Source organism: Passer montanus, unplaced genomic scaffold (genome assembly GCF_014805655.1).
Source record: "Passer montanus isolate IOZ18808 unplaced genomic scaffold, ASM1480565v1 scaffold8, whole genome shotgun sequence".
In the NCBI taxonomy this organism is placed as follows: Eukaryota; Metazoa; Chordata; class Aves; order Passeriformes; family Passeridae; genus Passer; species Passer montanus.
Window position 1 is genome coordinate 6,768,862 of NW_024373256.1, and position 15,916 is coordinate 6,784,777.

A 15,916-nucleotide genomic window follows, 5' to 3' on the forward strand; every position below is an offset into this window, starting at 1 on the left:
TAATTAAAACAGGGCTCTGATTGTGTGTTAATACTTGTGCCTGCAGAGGGGGAGAGGAGCTGTTGCCATAGAGGTAGCACACACAGCACTTACAACTCTTCCCTCAAATACCTGATGCCCTAAACATGTACAGTCTTAAACATCATTTATCATCATCATAAGGATTCTGGCAAATACCCTTTGTTGTAGCCAGGATTACTACTCTGCTTTCAGACCATACCAGACACGCCAGTAACATATTTAATAATCCAGCCACAAGTTGAGGATTGCAAAAGGAAAAGCAGTTTTATTTAGTTTTCAACAGGTGCCACTAAACATGGAAAACAAGTCAGGTTTTCATGTTTTGCAATGCACATGCTCATAAAAGATTAAGTTTAAATTACATGCAAGAGACTAAATTCCTTCACACTTTACAAAACAGGTCTGAAGCAAATAAAATGATTGTACATGACATTTACATTAGAAAGAGTATGCTAACAGTTGTAGCTTCAGTAAGCACGTCCACGTTCAGCCCCTCAGCCAAAAGCTGCCCCACAGTTGGGGCATCTTCTCTGCCTCAGTGCAAGGCAGAACAGAATCCCAATTGGAAAGAATACAATGGCACACAAAACACCAAGACAGGTGAAGGTGTCCTCCAACACGCCAACCCTGCAAAAAGGGAAAAAGACTCAGTCAAAGGACAGTCAACAAGTCTGCCCCAAATCACCACTCAGTGCTTCAGCAGTCATGAGAAACCACACCATTTTATAGAGCAAGATAAAGGAGAAGGTTTGGGGTTTGTTCCTGGTTTTTACTTCTCAAAACTGATCTCTCTTTACAACTGCAGAGGAACTAATTATTGATGTCACATGGCTCCAGCTGACTCCCAACTCCATGACCACGCAGAAATTTTGTTTCAGCACAGTCCTATGACTGCAGAAATTTACCTCCATTTCAATCCCTGACTCCTTTCTGAAGTGCTGTATCTGAGCATCCCCCAAAATGAAGACAGACAGTAAACCAGAGAATTCAGACTTTAGGAATTTGTGCAGTTACATTAAACAGTCAAGATCTGGAGTTTAGCAAAACACTTGAACAAGATGTATCCTCCTGGTACAGTGGAAGTCAAGGCAAACAGAGCTGAGTGACCCTGAGGAGAGGCTGTGAGCAGGGTGCCAAGGCCAACAAGCTGCTGTTCCCCCGGGAGCAGTCAGGGACAAGCTCCTGATGTGTAAACAGAGCGAAGGAAGGAAGGCACAGGCTCAAGAGACCATTTCCTTACAGCAACTGCCTGAAACACTGAAACTTGATTAGACCTGGGAACCATTCCCCTTCCCCTCAACCACCATCAGAAGCCAAAGGCTTCTCCAAGTGTTCTTATTCTGCTGCTTATGCAAGTTCATGTTCCCCTTAAGCTTTCCCTCACTTTAATGCACTTTATTTCTGTTTGCAGGGATAGAAGTTAATTCTGTATCTGGTATAAAATAAAGGAACTGTCAGGTTACCATTGATCCCAGCAGTACCTTTATCATTTCATGTCCTCAGATAACATTCTTTTCAGACAACTAAAAAACAGACAAAGTTCATATCACCACATATATTTGAGTCTCAGCACACAGGTGTCCCACAGCTCAGAGCTGACATTGTGGCTATTCCCACAAACTCAGCACAACATGAGCCATGGGGAGAGAACAGGAGGCTCTCCCAAAGTGCTGTGGAGCCTGGGGAGAGAACAGCAGGACCTGCACTACTGAAACTCACTCTACAAACACAGTCCAGCTCTGGCAAAAGGGGTGGGATCTGAGGTCCTGAGGAGTGTGCCTTGAAGCAGAACACTTTTCAGAGCTCATCTCTCACTGTTCTAATCTCTCTGGCACACAGATATTCAATTCAATATTCAAGTAATCTTGCACTGTTGTGGCAAAACGAAGTGCCTGCCCTGAGGCTGGAGCTCGGGGAAGTGCCATCTCCTGGAACACTCTGCTATGAGAGCTGGGATGCAAGGGAATTCAGGACTGCTGGGAACACACCAGTAACAGAGACAGGGGCAAAAAGGACTCTGCAGTGCTGAGCCAGAACCATCAGGTCTGGATGCAGCAGCTGAATTTGGCAATTTGCACTTGGGAAATGCACGAAATGCTGACCACCCTCAGAGCAAACAGAAACCAGCAGCACAAGCTCAGGAGGTGAGGCCTCTCCCTCTCCCCAGGTTAACCCAGGAACACACTGGATGTATGGAGAGGCTCAGACACACTCTCGAGGTTTCTGAGTGATTCAAGATTCGGTTTTCACACTGCAGATCCACCCAAGACAGGCAAAGCCCCTTTTCCAGGCAGGCATTTCAGTGACATCACAAATAACATTATTTGGCAAATGCACACAGCACCTTACAGCTGTTGTATTTCCTGCCCTGCTCTGTGTTACACTGATGCCTTCTTTTCCTTCCACACACACTGAGCAGTTCCCTCCTGCAGGCACCCAACTTCATTACTCTTTTGAAATCCTCTCCTTGTCTCTCAATAATTCCATATTCAGCTCCTGCCCTGCAACCTACATTTGTGACAGGTAAGCCAGTGTGCTTAGTTAAGAGTATAAGCAGTCTATTGGTGTGACCTTAAGGAATAAACACACTGATCAAACACAGAGGGATCAGTGGGGTACAGCTGCTCAGCCCCAGCAGCGATGAGCACAGCCCCACCCCTTCCAAGCAGCCTGCAGGGCCCAAGTCCACTGGTCAGCACATGTCCTTGACACTTTAAACATCATTTTTCAACTCCCTTCCTCCTAAACAGAGTCACTGGAAGTGTTTTATGGTAGTGCAAAATGCCAAGTTAAACTAAAAATTACAAAATTGCCATTCATATTCAACACCAGATCCAGGGAAAAGGCCCAGAGAGGGTCAAAGCAAAGGGAGCACTGCTGGGGGAGCACTGCAGCACAGGGCCAGCCAGGCCAGCAGCAGAGCCAGGGACACTCACCAGAGCTGTGCCTGCATGACCCCACACCACACCTGATGCTTCAGAGCTCCTGTCATGTCTAACAGTGTGATTACAGCATTAGCCACACAAACACCTCTTGGCTTCTGCTGATTTATGTCAGCACCTAATTTTAGATGAACACTTACCCAACCACTGCTTAGCCAGTTACTAAATTTAAAAAGGAAAAAAAATACTTTTTATAAGGGAGACAATGGATATTTTTGCTTGTATATCTTACCTGAGATTGGAGTAATTAGAGAGTCCATATTCAAACTGTGGATTCACTAACATAACCAAACATAAATTTTCTTCTACAGCATAAACCACATAAAAGCTGATTATAACTGCACCACTCCCACTCTAAAAATAAAGTGGAAAGGTTTATTTATACTGCAAGCAGCATCTTGCATTTAAGCTATAACTGCAGCTGCCAGCTCCATACAGTAAGGTCAATTATGCCCACTGACAAGTACTTGAAACCAAATTGTTTTTCAGATAACCCCCTTTTTCAAAGTAACTCTCACATTAAGATCTTAAGTCAAATGCTCAGGATGAGAGGCTGATAATGAGATCTGTGAACACAGCATTGGTCTGACTTAACACGTGCATTTTTAGACTTATCACTACATCACAGTATTTAAATGTGGGCTTATCAGCATTTTTTAGACCTTACAAATACATTGAAAGGGTCACCCCAGGTAATCAGAGACAGGCTGATTGTACCACAAGCTCTGCAAGACATTAAAAGAAACTGCACTTGAGGAAACTGCTGTCCTCCACAAAGATCACTGACCAACCACCCTGAATTTTCCAATCGTACCCCATCTTCTGCCACAGAGGTTGGTTGAGTTTCAAAGTTTAGATTTGAATGGGAACATCAGACCAGGGACAAGCATGGACTATAGCAGCTGCATGCTAAATCTTTAATTTTGAACATACAAACAAAACAAGACAGAGATCCTTCATCATCTCCTGGCTAATGCAACAGCAGCAGCTATGTTCAGAATGTTTAAATCTCACCTGCAGCTGCAGAAGAAAAATAATTAACAATTACATATGGAACTACTGAGTAAGCACTGGATGTTTACAGTTTTGATGTCTGTGAAGAGGGTTATCAGCTCCTCCAGCCTCAGCCTGATGGCATCTTGAATGGTTGATCCACATTCACAAGAAGCCCAAATCTCTGTAGCCACTGGCTTGCCCTCCTCAGCACAAGATACACATATATGTAAGTGCAATTATATTTAAAAATCACTTCCAAGTGAGAGGCACAACAGTATTTACAGGTTTATCTGAATTTCCTTGTGCTTTAGGTCTCATTTCCTATAGAGAGGCCTGGCTGCAGAAGCAGAGGAATGCTGGCAGTGGGAGCAGCCTGGATGTAGCTGTTTGTCTTTACTGAAATGCCTCCAAACCACCAGCCCTCCCTGCTGCAGGAGCAGCACTGCTTTCACTCCAGCTCCAATCAGGAGACAAGGCTCAAGGCTGCAAGAGCCCAGCCTGGCACAGGAGCTGAGCTCAGCAGCAGAGCTCTCGGGGGTGCAGATGCAGCAGGGTGACCCCGCTGAGCCCTGCTGGGGCTCCTCCTCCCCTGTGTGCACACACAGCCCCAGCAGCACTGCTGGGGCGAGCAACAACCCAGGGCAGCTCCCTCCTCTCTCCCAGGACAACCCATTGCTGCAACGAAATCCCAGCTATCACACAAGTATTCCTCACGGCAAATGGTGATTCTAAGAAAAAACAATTGCTGTAATTTGGGGCCAGTGACAGGCTAGGCATTAGAGACCAGATTATTATTTCCACCAGCCCTCCCTGCTGCAGGAGCAGCACTGCTTTCACTCCAGCTCCAATCAGGAGACAAGGCTCAAGGCTGCAAGAGCCCAGCCTGGCACAGGAGCTGAGCTCAGCAGCAGAGCTCTCTGGGGTGCAGATGCAGCAGGGTGACCCCGCTGAGCCCCCTCCTCCCCTGTGTGCACACACAGCCCCAGCAGCACTGCTGGGGTGAGCAACAACCCAGGGCAGCTCCCTCCTCTCCCCCAGGACAACCCATTGCTGCAACGAAATCCCAACTATCACACAAGTATTCCTCAAGGCAAATGGTGATTCTAAGAAACAACATTGCTGTAATTTGGGGCCAGTGACAGGCTAGGCATTAGAGACCAGATTATTATTTTTACACAGTCCCATTAGGGAACACATTCCTGCTGTGCATTATTTTTCTAAGAAATGAGACTTCATGAGATTAATGTGTTTTGATTATTGTCTGCAAATCAGGTCAGACCAGTGAACAGAACCCCTCAGAAGCAGCCAGAGCTGTGCTGCTCTCATCTGGGACCCTGGCACAGCCCTATCCCCCCTCTCTGTGGGCTCAGTGAGCAGCTTCCTGCACTGAGCTGGGGCAGGTCCCAGCTCTGCCAGCCAGGATCCCAAACTGCCCAATTGCTGTAATTTGGGGCCAGTGACAGGCTAGGCATTAGAGACCAGATTATTATTTTTACACAGTCCCATTAGGGAACACATTCCTGCTGTGCATTATTTTTCTAAGAAATGAGACTTCATGAGATTAATGTGTTTTGATTATTGTCTGCAAATCAGGTCAGACCAGTGAACAGAACCCCTCAGAAGCAGCCAGAGCTGTGCTGCTCTCATCTGGGACCCTGGCACAGCCCTATCCCCCCTCTCTGTGGGCTCAGTGAGCAGCTTCCTGCACTGAGCTGGGGCAGGTCCCAGCTCTGCCAGCCAGGATCCCAAACTGCCCTCGTGGCATCTGCCCCACTCTGCCCCATCGAGGCTTTCTGCTTCCCTGTCCTCTTCACAGCCCTCTCCAAAGGCATTGCAGAGTTTGCTTCACTCTCAAGGTTCAAAAGCATCTCCAGCTTGCTGCTGGAAACCAAAAATCCTCAGGGCTGCTCACACTGTCAGACATGCTCTCTAACAGGTGTTTCGCTGTTGCCTTTTTTTTTAAAATTCCTTATATATTTAGCCAGCAAATATAACTAAATTATACTAAGAATATTTACATGAAGTTTATTTCTAACTTGTGAATAACTATAGAAAGCCTGTATTCTGAGCAGCCTTTTATCAAAGCCCACACAGCATTTGTGACTGAAATAATGGAAGACTAGAAGGCTGAAATTTGGAAGGACTTGATGACCTAAGTGCAATTTTTCTAGTCTATTCCCTCAGGAGATGTGTGTAATTGATGAAAACAAAATTTCAACTGGAACCTGAGAAGTTACAACTTTATCAAGTAAAAAAAAACCAAAACAATAATTAAAAAAAAAAAAAAAAGGAAAAAAAAACCACCACAACAACAAACCAGAACCACACCTGTGGCAGGGAGAACACTGTAAGACATCTCAGAATAAATACAATTTTAATTAAACTTGTCTCATCTTCCAGTTCAGGAAGAAGCCTCAGTGTTGGCATAACCTGAGAGCCACTACAATGCTGGTCCAGGAGATGCAGTGTAGCTGTCAGAAGTGAAAGTGCAGCAGTGGGAGGTCCTTTCCCTTGCTCTTTCTCCCAGGAAACTGAACACAGTTAAACAAGAAAATAAAAACCCAACAGGCTCTCCCCCAGATTTTGAGGGAACTGGCTTTTGCAGTCATCAGATCAAGAGAATGTTTTTACAGTTTTTAAAAGGAACTTTCTTCTGTTAAATAACAGGAAAGCAAACATTCCTGAGCAGTTAGTTATCGCCAACAACAAAAGGCAGAGAAAAAGAAAACGAAAGTGACCACAAGTAAAGCAGCCAGGCTGCATTCTCCAAGCTAAAAAGATAATTCCACAGCAGGATATCTACAGTCAGGGCCTGTAATGACTCAACACGTACTCGGGAACATAAAATAGTTTAAAAGCAGGACTTGGCCAAACCTTAAATGTCAACTAGAAGCCATAAAGCTGACAAGATTGTGCAACTCAGTTTAATTCTCTGTACATCAGGGCTGGGAGAACACACACTGAGAAAAGAGGACTGCAACCACCAAAGACATTCTGAGAGTTCAAGGAAGGATGGGACACATCAAAACTGAAGTCTGTAACTAGAAAGCAGCACTGACCAGTGATGGATGAGCTCGATGTGAGGAACAGCTCTAAGCAAGAGACAGGAGAGTCATCCTCAGATGGAGCAGTGCTTCAGAGGGAGAAGGGCAGGAATGCAATTACCAGTCACCACGGGCACATCTCCAACTTCAGAGAGGCTGCTGCTGGAGAAACTTCGTACTTTTTATGACTAAATACCATAAAAAAAGCCTGAAGATGGACTGTACCCGAGCCAGCTTATTAACTGCAGGATCACTCATGACTGCAGTAAAATAGACACCAATTCAAATAAGAAACCAATACTGCATATTTCTCCTCAAGACCACATATTTTAAGTTGGAAATGGTTTTGATTTCAATCAGCAACATGAACATGCCAGACTGCTTTGTACTCCTGATGGCAGAAATCCTCTTGATGGCCTTTAGGTTCCTCCATCAGTTACATCATCCCACAGCCACACACAGGCTCTTCCTGGCGATCTAAAGCAGATGGACTTCTCTAACAACCATGCACCATCAAATCAGGAAAGTAAAAAGACAACTGACCTGGTGTTTAATAACAAAGCTTTTAATGCACCATTAATAACTTAATATTTTTCAATGCCCCTTCAACATCTTTTCTGTTCAGGGCAGTATTCAGAGTGTAGCTGCACATTGCATTTGTCATAAAATAGGTTTCCAGGACATGGAAGTAAACTAGAACTGTGTTTAAGGTCTTGAGAAGTCAAAGATGATTGAGTTTTTTCTCAACCAGGACAATTAGGAACTAACACTGTAACAGGGCAAAGGAGACTGACACACCATTACTAGATACATTTATTCATCCTTGGGATTTCCTGATGCAGAATATTTCACAGTTCTCCTCACAATTTATTTATTTCAAAGCCTAAAACAGAAACTGAGGATCCGAGAGTAAACTAGGATGTTGTGGAGAGTATTTTCCTTTAGGGAAGAGTCCACAATGGTTACTTCCAGCTGGGCATACCTGATGACTTAAGAAAGCTATTCAAGTGAGATCACTTAAAAACAACTAACAACAGACTGCTCATTTTCAAAAATTTGGCTAAAGTTATGTATTATAACATAATGCAGAAATTATTGTTTCAGAAGTCTTTCCTAGACCATCCCAGAAGCCTCAAGCCTGAGTTCAGCAAGTGTTTGGACAATGCTCTCAGGCTCACAGTGGGATTCTTGGAGTGTCCTGTACAGGGCCAGGAGCTGGACTATATGATCCTGACAGGTCTCTCCCAACTCAGCATATTCTATGAACTTCCAGAAAAAGAAAAAATAACAGCAAGAAGAGCCTACCCATTTTAAGCTATTTCCAAGAGCACTTCCCCAGTGAAATGCTTTGAGCTGTCCTGGGGTCAGGGCCAGAAAACCTGTGTGTATAAATACACTGCCTGCCTCCCTCCAAGCCATGCACAACATCTGCCCTGTCTTCTGGCTGAGCTACAGCATCAGCATGTTGAGGAATCACTCAGGGGCAGGATCTACCACATCCTCTGAACAGCTCAGCACTTGCTTTCCCCCAGTTTAAAACACACACCTTCCAGATCAATAGCTCCAGCTGGTACAGGTTTTTCAGCCTTAACTAGTGCCACTTCAACAGGCACCTGTTTTTACATAACACCACAGGAGACTTCTTATTTGAATCCACCTTTGAAGGCAGGTGTTGACTCTCAGACAAACACCAACTTTACCACGACAGCCTCTGCCATATGACACCCTGTGTCACATTCATCACACACCAAACTGGAATCCCTTCAGCTGCTCAGGCAGGCTCCCTACACCTTCTGAAAGGCAAGGAAGGGCTCAGACCTGCAGAGTACCAAGTGCCTCCTTGCAAGACAGCCCAAGGGTAACTCCTGCACACTTCAACAGAGGGGAATGAGCCTGCATTGAGTCACAGCTGGCCAGGCAGAGCAGTGCCTGAACTGCAGCAGCAATCCCTCTGCCCTCAGCCACGGCCAACACCCCAGGAAGAGAAGAACTGAGAAGTGAAAGGGACTGCAGCTGACTTACAGTGAGAAACTGAGAGCCTCCTTCCTTTTTTATGGCTGTGATCTCCAAGGGGGAAGTTGTGCAGCAGCAATCCCTCTGCCCTCAGCCACGGCCAACACCCCAGGAAGAGAAGAACTGAGAAGTGAAAGGGACTGCAGCTGACTTACAGCACCAGTGAGAAAACTGAGAGCCTCCTTCCTTTTTTATGGCTGTGATCTCCAAGGGGGAAGTTGTCCTCTTGCTGCAACTCCATGTAACAGCTGACCACTTTTTCTGGTTTTCACCACTGCAGCACACTGACATTTTTGGTCTGGTCTATAAATTTCTCTGTTCTTCTGCAGTTAAATGACTTCTAGAGATCTTTTAAAGCTTTAAGCCACCAATGTTTTCAGCAATATTGACAATCACCCTGCCTGGTTTTGCAGTTTGAACTGGGAATGGGAACACACACCACAACAGCAGAAGTTCTTCCACAGCACTGCCAGAAAACCAGAAGTGACTATGGTCAAAGATTACAGAGTTTCACAATAAAATCAAGCTACTCACCATCATCAGGCATAAACACATCAGAAAGGACTTCCTGTCATGCTCTCCCCCAAGAACTGACCTGTTACATCAGTTACTGAAGTGCCATTTCATTAAAAGTATCACTTACAGATCTTCCTCCATCTTAAAGAACAGATTCATGTTTGAAGTGTCTTGCATTATTTATAGCACATGTCACGAGCCCACCAGGACAAGCTCCCAACTCGCAAACCACAGCATTCCACTCCTGGACCTTCCTGCCTTTCAGTCAATCGCAATACACACACAAAGAAAAGCTACTGAAAACCGAGGAACCATGTGGATACCTCTATTTTAAATAACAGAACCCAAGGCTGAGCTGAATTCCTCAAGAGCCATTTTACCTGCAGGCAGGACAGCCACCAACTACTACTACAGAAGTGGTGGTGGCAGGCTGCTGGATGATGGTGTACGTGCTCGAGTAGTTTGGCTGTGATGGCGGTGGAGGAACAGCATACCCTAAAACAAGAAAAAAACCTTCCATCACCACACGCAAGGCACACAGAACAACGATAATTTACGAGTATGACAACAAAACATGGAAAATAATAAACAGGAATGTAGTCTTGATTAAGCACTATCAAAATCAGAACTGGAACACCTGGCACATCTAATAGCTAAGCCACTCCATAAACCCAAGTATCAATTTAACCATCCCAAAAGGACACTGAGCTAATAATTAACTTCAAGATTTTGTTTCAGTGCTGCTGAGCAGCAGGGAAAAACTGTTTAAACAATGACCACAGCTTTCACTTCTAGATGTTATACATCAAGAATGTCCCACTCCAGCACACAAACTATTTGAAACAGAATAAATCTTCCTCTAGTTTCAAGCTTTAATTGCATATACTAAGTTTCCAACTGGAAAGCAAGGTAGGAGTGATAGCATAGGAAAAAACCCCCAACTTTAAGAAAGTCCATGTTGTTAGCAAAAGAATGACTAATTTTAATGGCTGTAGATAGAAGACAGGAGGCTTTAACTGCTTTATTATTAAAAACTTTATATTTTAAAAAAGCTTTTGAAACGGTAGGTGAGATGCACACAGTGTAATAAAGGCACAGTTTGCCCAGTTGTTTGCCCATTTTGAGCTTATTTCCCAAGTTCTCAGACCTTCTTCAATCAAGTTATTCATCTGTGAAGTCTGGCAACCTCACTATTCAAACTGAAAATAACCACTAATACCTGCGTTGCAGGAAAACAAGTTATCAACAGGAAAATCAATCTATAGCCTCAGGGTTCGACTCAGAGACGGGGTCTGTGTCTGCTGTGCAACTTCTGTAACTTTCAAAGCATTCCCCTTTCCTGAGAGGCTACTTCGTTCTTCGGCAGATGTATTAATCGTTAATGAAAGCATTGCCTCTACTCACCTGACTCAGTCCCTCCCAGACTACTGAAGTGTACCAGAAAAAACAAACATTAACCAGAGCGCAGCGGAGCGCAGGCGAGGAACAACTTTGGGCTCCGTTTCAGCTGTGGCTCTGCCACCCCTCCGAGCAGGAACCCCGCGCGTGTGCGGGACGCCCGCGATCCCCGCCGGGACTCCGGCGAGAGCGCACCGCCAGCCGCGGGGCCCCGGGGGAGGCGGGCGAAGGGAGATGGCGCCCGGCAGCACCGGGACCCGGCGCACCCGCCCCTGCGCTGCTCCGCCGGGGGAGCCGCGACAGCCCCGGCGGCCCCGGGAGCGCCCGGAGCTCCCGCTCCCGCACCGCCCGGCCCCGGGAGCTCCCACAGCGCGGCCACGGCACCCCCGCCCGCAGCCCCCGTCACCCACCTGGGGCGGCCGCGGCGCCCGGGTACGAGTACGGCGGGGGCGGCTGGAAGCCGGGCTGCGGGGCGGGGATGGCGCCGTAGTTGCCGTGCCCGTAGTCGTAGCCCGGCGCGCCCGGCGCGGCGGGGCTGTAGGCGGGGGGCCGCTCCTGCAGCAGCGGCTTGCTGTCCATGCTGGGCCGGCGCTGCCTCGTCCCGCCGTGAGATGCACACAGTGTAATAAAGGCACAGTTTGCCCAGTTGTAATCCATTTTGAGCTTATTTCCCAAGTTCTCAGACCTTCTTCAATCAAGTTATTCATCTGTGAAGTCTGGCAACCTCACTATTCAAAGTGAAAATAACCACTAATACCTGCGTTGCAGGAAAACAAGTTATCAACAGGAAAATCAATCTATAGCCTCAGGGTTCGACTCAGAGACGGGGTCTGTGTCTGCTGTGCAACTTCTGTAACTTTCAAAGCATTCCCCTTTCCTGAGAGGCTACTTCGTTCTTCGGCAGATGTATTAATCGTTAATGAAAGCATTGCCTCTACTCACCTGACTCAGTCCCTCCCAGACTACTGAAGTGTACCAGAAAAAACAAACATTAACCAGAGCGCAGCGGAGGAACAACTTGGAACAACTCTGGGCTCCGTTTGCGCCCCACGTGACGCCGCTCCCCGAGCGGCGCGCGGCGGCTCCGCGGGGCGGCGCAGGGGAACCCGCGGCCTTAAAGGGGCCGCGCCCCGCCGGGACCGGCACCGCCACCCACGGACCGCACCGGCACCGGCTGCCCTGCACCGACACCCATAGCCCCGCACCGGCACCGGCTCCGGCTGCCCTGCACCGACACCCACAGACTGCACCGGCACCGGCTGCCCGGCACAGACACCCACGGACCGCACCGGCACCGGCTGCCCTGCACCGACACCCACAGCCCCGCACCGGCTGCCCTGCACGGACACCCACAGACCCGCACCGGCACCGACTGCCCGGCACAGACACCCACAGCCCCGCACCGGCACCGGCACCGGCTGCCCTGCACAGACACCCACAGCCCCGCACGGACACCCACAGCCCCGCACCGGCACCGGCTGCCCTGCACCGACACCCACAGCCCCGCACCGGCACCGACTGCCCCGCACGGACACCCACAGCCCCGCACCGGCACCCCGCGGCCCTGTGCTCACGCTGCCCCAGCTGAGGGTACCGGGTGCCCCTCTCGGGCACCGAGAGCAGCCGCAGGGCGAGCGGCGGCGCTGGGCAGTGCCCGGGCCCCTCCGTGCGCCCCCTCGGCCCGTGGCGCCCGGCCCGGCCCTGCTGCGCTCGGGGTGACCCTGCTCCCGCACGGGGCTCGGTCCCTTAGCTCAGCTCCCTTCCAAGCCGAGCCGCTCTCTGACAGGCGGGTTGTGCAGCGTGAGGATGAGGATGGTTATTCTGCAAACTCTTACATCCCCTTCGCACATGATCATTAACGGGAAAAGAGCTCTGAGATGGTGGCACAGGGCAGGAATGTTCTAAAGAAAGGGAACGTTTCTGAAAAGAAACCGAGAGGAGGAGAAAACTCTCATGGTTCAAAGAAACACTAAAGTTAAGAGACAAACACTACAGGAAGGAAGGGGAAAGCAAAGGGATGCTGCTGCCTCCCGTACTGCAAACTGCAGGAATGAGTTCAACAACATTTTCACCAGATTCAGCTGCTCCTGAAACCCACGCTCCCAACGACTGCCCAGGCCAGATGCTGTAAAGATCTTAAATGTCTTTTAGTCCAGCTAAAACTCTTGCCTCTTCCCTCCACACCTTTATCCCCTGCGCTGTCTGACTCACCAAATCTGCTGGTTTGGAAATCCCTGGTTTGTCCTTCCCTGCAGGCCCCAGCACAGCCTTATCACTATGGCAAACACTGTGACTCTGTCCCATGACAGGTCCTGTGCAGCAGGGAAGGGTTAGCCCCATTGCATAGGAAGGGGGAGAAACACAAACCCTGTGACTCTGTCCCATGACAGGTCCTGTGCAGCATTGCATAGGAAAGGGGGGGGAACATAAAAACCAAAAGTCATTAAAGAATTTGTCTCAAAAGGAAACAAATTCATGAAACAGACGGGGACACAGATCACAGCACCCCAAAGGCAAACAGTGCCAGCATCAGTGGACATGACCTCGGGATGGTGAGGGGATCCCTGCCCTCCTGCCCTCTGTCCCCTTCCTCTGTTGGCAGGTGACCCAGCTGGAAGGGGCCCCTCTTCTGAGGGCTCTCTTGCTTACTTTAACTGTAGCAGTATAAATATTGCATGAGGGTTTTGAATGAAAAAATATTAAGACACAAATGCAATGCAGCACTTCCTCATTAGGGGAAAGATACTTCCTTAAAATGAATGTTAATTAACAAGGAAAAATCCCTCTTTTAAAGAAGAGAGGTTTGGGAAAGCATGGAAGAGCCAAGAGCAGGACACAAACCCCCTCTGACTGCAAAGCAGTGAAATAGGATTGAAGATATCTTGACCAGGCTTTGGTTCACTGGAGAAAATTCCTTCTTCCTGAGTCATGCAGTAACCACGGGACTGAAGGACAGAAGTGAGGACGGATATCTGTGTGTTTTCTTTCTCTTTCTCTCAGCCATTTAGAGAAGACCCAGTGTGCACCCTTCACAGACTGGAAGGGACGTTCCCATTAACCCAGTGCAAATCCGTTTCTATTCAGCTGTCTTTACAAAAGCTTCCTCATCAGCTCCTTACAGAATGGGAGCTCTACTGCAACGCCAGCAATTGAACAAAGCAGGGTTCAGCAGTGAAGAGAGCAGACAGAGTTCTTGTAAGGCATCAATTCAGTCCTGACTTCTACATCAAAGTACAGGTGTGGCAGAGCCCTGGCCACACAGAAGGCACGTGCTGCCAGTGGTAGGGAGAGCACTGGTTTGGTTTCACATGTAATGTCCTCCTAAAAATAACCAGGGGAAAACTGTACTCGTTGTAAATGACTTATTGTGCAAACCCCTCATATATCCAGTCATTTTTGCTGCCATCCTGTGAGATTATAGACTGCAGTTCAAAATCCAAACTGTGAAAAAAACAGGAAATGCTCCATAAATTCTTCTGCAATCTAGTTCCCTTGGAAAACAACTAAAATCTTGTTTCTACCTGCTAATAGTGGCCACGGGATTGAGTACACATCAATTGTATCAGAGTCACAGCCACTGAAAGTCTTGGAAAGTGAATTTTCTAAGATCTAAACTGTACTAATCTGATAAATATGTTTTGCTACAATGATCAAATAATCAAAACACTAATAGAGAGCAAAAATTCTGCACTGAGGTAGGCCCCAGTCTGTGCAAGGGACCAAAACCACTGCAGTGAGTCAAGTGTCCTGGGGGCTCAGCAGGAAACAACCCAGACTGGACAGCTTTGCCTCACACAGGAACCATTCTAGAGATTTCATGTGTGCATCAACCCTCCAAACCACAACCCTCTGCACACCAAAACCATCAGAACCCGCAGCCCACAGGGCTAGAGCAAGGCAGACGCATTCTCCTTAAGCAGCATCTAGAAACTCCTCAGGCAAGACTCACAGCAGATCAGCAGTTCCCTTTAAAAGAGGTCAGCAATGCTTTTTCAGCTCCTGTACTGGCCTGTGAGACATATGAAGGCCTGGGATACTTTTGGTTCAGATATTTGAATGGACAGGCATGGGAGTCCTTGCCTGTCTTGTCAGATTTTCTGTCTCACTTCCAAATGAACTGGCATGTGATGGCAAAGGCTGAGATGTACCAGCAAGCAATTTGAAAGGGAGGTTATCATTTGTAGCAGGACAAGTGTGTGATATCCTGCAATAAATGTTAAGCAGCACCTTTGGTGACACCCAGAGAAGGAGGATTGTTACTGTGCTCCTACTGCACTGCCATGGATTGTGACAGGAAAGGCCACCTCCTTCCTCACACCTCAGGCACGGCATTCCCTGGTGCCAAAGGGCACCTTCAGGCACAGGCTGGTTTCCCTCACTCCGGCTGCAGCCCCTGCTCGCTCGGAGCGGCCGGACAGACGGACAGACGGATGGGCTCTGCCCGCAGAGCCCCTTCCACAGTCACAGCATCACAGACTGGGTCAGGCTGGAAGGCACCACAGTGCTCATCTGCCCAACCTTCTTGCTGAAGCAGGGTCGTTCTAGAGCGCATGGCACAGGATGGCATCCAGACAGTCCCTGAGCATCTTCAGAGCAGGAAGCTCCACAGCTCTCTCGGCAATCTGTTCCAGTGCTCGGTCACTGCACCGAAAGCTGCTCTTCTTCATGTTCAGGTGGAACGTCCTGTATCGGTTTCTGCCCGCTGTCTCTTGTTCTATTGCCCGGCACCACCAAGCAGGGTCTCCCCTTGACACCTCCCCTTGACACCTGTATTTCTACACATGGATGAGGTCCCCTTTCAATCGTCTCTTCTCGAGGCCGAACAGGCCCAGCTCCCTCAGCCTTCCCTCAAAGATCCGCTCCAGTCCCTTGCTCAGCTCTGTCGCCGTCCCCGGCGCTGCCCAGGCCGGGCCCCGGCGGAGCCCCGCGCTCCCGGCCCCGCCGCCCCGGCCGTGACGCGCACGGCCCGCGCCAATGGCGGCGGCG

General features: G+C 48.4%; 1 protein-coding gene across 1 annotated transcript; it reads right to left on the minus strand.

The window, feature by feature from the left end:
* Nucleotides 1-259: 259 nt before the first annotated feature.
* BRI3 (brain protein I3) lies at nucleotides 260-11,541 on the minus strand. Its single transcript, XM_039732281.1, has 3 exons — nucleotides 11,341-11,541; nucleotides 9,913-10,027; nucleotides 260-648 (listed from the first exon to the last, which is right to left on the minus strand). The coding sequence occupies exons 1-3, from the start codon at nucleotides 11,507-11,509 to the stop codon at nucleotides 516-518; spliced, it is 417 nt and encodes a 138-aa protein (XP_039588215.1). The 5' UTR covers nucleotides 11,510-11,541; the 3' UTR covers nucleotides 260-515.
* Nucleotides 11,542-15,916: the final 4,375 nt, after the last annotated feature.

What these genes read in the sequence shown, in the direction of transcription:
- BRI3 (XM_039732281.1), bottom strand. Translation starts at nt 11,509, where the DNA reads ATGGACAGCAAGCCGCTGCTGCAGGAGCGGCCCCCCGCCTACAGCCCC. An exon ending in GGGCGCCGCGGCCGCCCCAG is followed by an intron (nt 10,028 to 11,340) that starts GTGGGTGACGGG and finishes TTCTTGTTTTAG; the next exon opens with GGTATGCTGTTCCTCCACCG. An exon ending in GGTGGCTGTCCTGCCTGCAG is followed by an intron (nt 649 to 9,912) that starts GTAAAATGGCTC and finishes CCCTTTTTGCAG; the next exon opens with GGTTGGCGTGTTGGAGGACA.